At 45.3% G+C, this 5,752-nt stretch overlaps 2 protein-coding genes across 2 annotated transcripts in view; both read right to left on the bottom strand.

Annotated features, from left to right (window-relative positions):
* The window catches only part of LOC102311938 (zinc finger protein 135), a 35,917-nt gene extending 33,941 nt beyond the window's left edge, over nt 1-1,976 (bottom strand). The window contains exon 1 of the mRNA XM_014332019.2: nt 1,813-1,976. The gene's annotated coding sequence lies outside the window, so the exon portion shown is untranslated. The remainder of the gene's footprint in view (nt 1-1,812) is intronic.
* The window catches only part of sptlc2b (serine palmitoyltransferase, long chain base subunit 2b), a 42,252-nt gene that overhangs the window by 8,104 nt on the left and 28,396 nt on the right, over nt 1-5,752 (bottom strand). Inside the window, 1 exon segment of the mRNA XM_042218699.1 lies at nt 5,405-5,508. Coding sequence (XP_042074633.1) covers nt 5,405-5,508 — 104 coding nt within the window.

The raw sequence follows: 5,752 nt of genomic DNA, 5'->3' as shown, positions 1-5,752 counted from the left end.
ACAGGTGCGCCTCAGGTGTCTGTCACCTCCGCGCACGCACGCACACAGTGTGACGTCTTTTGTTCCTAATTTGACTTTCAGTTTCAGCCTAACGACAGATAGGGTTAGCCCTTCGTGACGTTACTGTAAATAACAAATGACCTCTGAACCTGCCTCGGCATCCTAAACTCCAGCCTGGGAGTGTCAGTGGGTCACGTGGCCACCGCCGGTTTGACCTGACAACTCAAACCCGGCGGCCGTTCCGCTTTAACGCGGAATTCCGCCGCGCCGAACTCCGTTCACAATTCCGCGGTTTTAAGGTCGCGCAGCGCGCCGCGACCTGAGCAAAGGCGCCAGGCGGATTTTTCCACCGAAAACGCTTCTTCAATCAACGAAACATCGATTATACGTCGAATAAAACCCTTAACGTTTCTTTCACATTACATATGAGCAGACATATGAGCCATTTTCAGCAATCCCAGCGGTTATTTCCCAGTAGCAGCCCGCGGAGGGCGGCTGCCAGCAGGGCATCCATTATTAAAGACACCCGGTTCATCAGCACTTACAGCTTATTGTTCAGTTATCCAAATGCCGAATTTGATCAAACACCGACTAAAATGCAGAAAAATTTTTAAGTGATAAAAAAAAACATTTTCTCTACGTCGCACCTCGAGTGGTTGAAAAATCGACGGTTTTCTGAGTGGAGTTCCGGTTCGGTCAGGCTCGCTGTCACTGATGAGGAAGCAGGAGGATTTTATCAGCTGTCAAAATAAGAGAGCGGGATAAACGACACGGAGCCGCCGGTAAAAGGGACCGGAATCCGGTAACTCACCGAGCTTTGGCTACAGGAGAGCGACGTTAAACGTCGGAATCACCGGGGGAAACGGCCACAATAAACAGGAAGCAGCCTCCGAGCTCACAGAGCATTGTGGGAAAGGATTAAATGGTTGGAAGAAACGGAAGTACGGCGGATTGTCCTTCAAAATAAGAGCGTAGTGAAACAAAGCCAAATAATAAAAACACCAAAAAATCATAAAAACAATTACAAAATTAAAATAAACATAAATAACACGAATAAAATTATAAGGTATAATGTAATATAAGATATAAAAAATAAAATGTTAAATACAACAAAAAACAACATAATTTTCAATATAAAATTCTAAGCTGAGAAGTTAATAATGGCCTGTAAGTCATGATTCTGAAAAACCTTAAAGCTACAGATAAAACATAAAGTCTAGCAATAATAGGAGTTATTAATAACACAAAATTTCATTTTTTAAAATAGATCTCTGAACAATTTTATTTTGAAAATTCCAAACTAAACCGGCTTCACTATTGTATTTTGACATATTTTAGTCACAAACAAACTGAAAATATATGATAATGATAACAATAATTATTATTATTATTACCGTTATGTTCTGTCAGAAGCTGCTGATCAATTAGTGATCAATCACACTGATCAACCGCTGCAGCATCTGTGACCTCAGGCCTGCATTATCATCTTCAGAATTACGTTAAAATGATGACATCATCATCATCATCACCGTGAGGCAGGGAAGGATGAAGATAAGGTCCTGAGAAGGAGGAGGATGAAGGAGGGCTGAGAGCAGGAGAAGAGCCCGCGGTGCCACTCCTCTCCCCCCCCCTCCTCCTCCCGGACCCTCGGCCTCTCTCGGTCGGGGATTCGGGCCGTTTCCGGCCCGCGTGCCGCCGCCGGCCTCCCGCTGAGCCCCGGTTCATTTATGGACCGCCTGTGTGACAAACCGCGCGCGACGTGTCCGTGTTTTCCCGCCTTAGCTCGCGGTTCCGTTCGTCACAAGCACTTACGTGAGACACCGAAGCGGTGCTGCTGCTCCCGGGTCGGTTCGGCTCGGTTCGGGTGTGAGTCGCTGCCGTGACCGCGCCTCTGTCACATCCAGCTGAGAGCGGCGGCGGCGCGGCGGCGGGGCGGAGCGTGCCCGGCCGCACTCAATGAGCGGCGGCGGCGGCGCGGCGGCGGGGCGGAGCGTGCCCGGCCGCACTCAATGAGCGGCGGCGGCGGCGCACAGGCGGCAGAGCCACAGCACACACTACGGCCTCTGATTGGTGGAGCTCCTGCGCAGCCTCTTTCTGATTGGACCGCGGAATGAAAGTCCACAAATGTCGCGAGATGTCGTAAAGCACTGAAAAGCCCGTTTGTGACGTAAAAATTTATTTATTTATTCTGAAATTTCAGTCGCTCTCTGGTGAGCTCCAATGATCAATGAGTGTGAGTGCAGCAGAAAAAGGCCCTGCAGAACTCCGTGAGAAAATCCTCAGTTTTAGTGAATTTTCCTCGGATATCTGCTCCGCTGGACTGGACTCCCCCCCCCCCCCTATAATTTGGCACTTTAACCAGCTAATAATTCATATATTGTTCATATGTATATAGTGCTGCAGAACCCCTGTGGTTTCCCCATATGTCTGCACTGAGTAGCAGATGCTCTGTGTGTAACCCCTAACCCTGTCTCATTGTGTGTGTGTGTGTGTAGTGACACTGAAAGGCCTTCTATTCTTCTAAACAATAAACCTGATTAATCTCGGCTTCAGATGAGCGCCCAGGAGCACCTCGGCAACAGAATAAACATAAACATAAGATTTGTCTTGTATCTTGCCCCTCACTCCCAACCCGTCGCAGCAGAACCAGGCCCAGAGTTTTCCCCCTGTTAAAAGGGAGTTTTTCTTTCCCACTGTCGCCACAGTGCTTGCTAATAGGAGGGTTGTTTGGTTGTCGGGGTTATCTCTGTTTTCTCTGTATTATTGTAGGGGCTTTACCCTACAGTATAAAGCGCCTTAAGCCAACTGTTGTTATGATTTGGCGGTATGTAAATAAAAATGAATTCAGTTATAACTGAAGTTGAATAAAACCGGTCATATTGTGAATGAATTCTGGTGTCAGATCCAGCTCACAGGTTCTTCCAGCTGAGATAAAAACAACCAGTGAAAAGGTTTTTATTTTGTTTTATTCTGTAAATGAGTGTTAGTGAGGCAGTCCATGTTTAACACGTTTTCAATTTTAACTGTCCTAACTTTATGTCTGTGAAGGTTCTCAGTCATCCAGGTCATCATAGTCAAAGGAGCTTGCAAAGAAAAGCGTCTGGACTTCTTTAAGTTGCTTGAAGACGTTTCACCTCTCATCCGAGAAGCTTCTTCAGTTCTAAGGTCAAATGGTGGAGAGTCCCAGATATAAACCTAGTGGGAGTTTCCCCCCACAGAGGGACAAAAGGACCCCTGATGATCCTCTAATCGCCTGAGCCAAGGTGTGAAACTGGGCGTGGGTCCCAATCAGCCAGAGTTTCGGGTGTGTTCATTGTGAAACCTGGACCCACCTTATCATGCGAATTCCTGAGGTCAGATGGCCCAGGATGTGAGTGGGCATTAAGGCGTCTGAGGAGGGATCTCAGAACTGGATTATAGATGGCAGAGAGTTGGTGTTGTAAACCCTGCCTCTGTTCAAAGATGGTCGCTCACAGTGGACATAGATGCTTCTTTCACTCCTCTTTCAAACCATCTGTCCTCTCTGTCCAAAATGTGAACATTGGCATCCTCGAATGAGTGACCTTTGACCTTTAGATGCAGATGGACTGCTGAGTCTTGTCCTGTGGAGGTGGCTCTTCTGTGTTGTGCCATGCGCTTGTGAAGTGGCTGTTTAATTAAATGTCCATCCATCCATTCTCTTCCACTTGTCTTTATCAGGGTGGAGGGGGTGGAGGTGGGGCTGGAACCTATGCCAGCTACCGTAAGGCAAAACGTGAGGTACACCCTGGACAATTCACTAGCCTGACACAGGGCTAATCCATTATTATTTACACAAATAAAATAAAAAAGTAAGCACCCTAATCCAGCGGCTCTGCTGCAGGATCCAGAGTTACTCTGCAAATTTACCTCATGAGTTAAACTGCAGGTCTGAGGTCAGAGTCCCGCATGACCCTCAGGATCAGGGCGAGGGACACAGTGTGACATCACCAGAGGCAGGAATTAACAAAGCACAAATACTTCATTTCAGTAATTAAGCAGAATTTGAAGTATTTTCACGGACTTCATGTGACTGCGGTACTTCAGGATCTAACTAGCACTACAGAAGACAAGCAGAGAGTGATGTTTTAAGTGTCAGGTAATTTGAAATGCAGCGTTTCTATCAGCTCAACAAACATCACCAAACAAACTGTGTGTGTGCAGTTTGTCTCACAGTGTGCTGCAGCTAAAGGTCCAGCTGCTGTATTTGACAGGGAGAGAAAAGACACAGAGCTACGTTCACTCAGAGATGGAGACAGATAAGAAAGAAGGACAGGAGAGGACGAAGAGAGCTTAGAGTTAAAGGAAGGAGGCTCATTTAAAGCTTGCGTGGAAGTCCTCGTGGTTTTAAATCTGTACGCGTCACATTATGTTTGTTCATAAAGCTGCTGCTAATCAAACTGAGGCAGACTGTGTTATTTAAAGGCTGCAGGTTAGTGCAGGGTAAACAGGTGAGTTTGCTGCACTGTGATGGGTTTAAAGTAAAGAACAGTGCGTGATGGTGCACAGTGGCTGTGGGTTCATGGTCACAGCTAGCTTACATCAAGTGTAGCAGAGACTCACTGACTGAATTCCACCTTCATACCAACGGTACACGGTCTAGTATAAAGACAGTGTAAAGTTGTGTAAATCCACAAAGAGCAGCAGGTCAGCTGATCACAGCCTGTGCTGGGTCTCACATTAGAAGTTATCGTGATTTACTTTGCTCACACTGAGCCATTTAGGCTGAAATAAAGTATTGCCATAGATTGATATTACTTTATTATAGTAAAGTAGCACAAGGTTTAGTTAGTTTTCCTCAAAAATAGCTGTTAGAAACATCCTTCAGGGATCTCACTCTGACTCTGAGGACATTTCAGAGCTGGTACTTTTTAACTTTTACTTGACTAAAGAAGTTGAATGACTACTTCAGGTTTTACCAGAGTATCTTTAAAATTAGTATTGGTGTAACTGGGTCATAAATTACATATTGTTATAATTACACAAATTTTATTTGCCAGTTTATATCTGACTTTTAGGACCTTCAAGCCTGTAGTTATGTTCATTATCAGTTGGAGCCCCTCCTCATCCTTCTTCTTCTTCTTTGGTGCAACCCTATAAATACAGTGTACCCCTTTGGCCTATCTAGAATTCCCCCATCGGAGAGGTTGATGTCATTTCTTTCCCAACACTGTACAACACACATATAATGTATATTTAGCCACACTGATGTTTCTGTTTTTAGTTCAGATATTGTCATCATTGTGGATGTTTTTGCTAGATGCTGTAAATGTGTAGTACGTGTGTGCCACATATGTGTTATAGGCAGGAATACAACGGTTACATCATTATCATACAGCATACGGATGATGATGCCCGATGAGGAGCGAGACGAGGAAGCCGGAGAGAAGATGCCCTCCACCACAATAAGAATTTTCTTCCAGGGTCGGTGGGTTCTCGGCTGCCCGTGCACGATGGCATCTCTCAGTAGCTTCTCAAGGCTTTGCATGTCTACAACACAAAGGAGTTTGTGAATAAATGTTTGTTTTAGGTTACTCGTTAAATCACTGACAGTAAGAAAAGCCAAGTAATGAAAAGACAAGCAAATTTAAGGATTAACATTTTCCCAACAGAAATATGAGACCTGTGTTAAATGGATGAACAACTCTGTCAATATTTCATGATCACAGAGCATTTTCTCAGAAGCCACACAGCCTGGTTCCTGCCTGCTGACTACACGTCATGATCTCAGCTC

Source organism: Haplochromis burtoni, unplaced genomic scaffold (assembly GCF_018398535.1).
Source record: "Haplochromis burtoni strain Fernald_Lab_line unplaced genomic scaffold, NCSU_Asbu1 Contig_22, whole genome shotgun sequence".
Classification (NCBI taxonomy): Eukaryota; Metazoa; Chordata; class Actinopteri; order Cichliformes; family Cichlidae; genus Haplochromis; species Haplochromis burtoni.
This window is presented reverse-complemented; position numbering and strand designations above follow the sequence as displayed.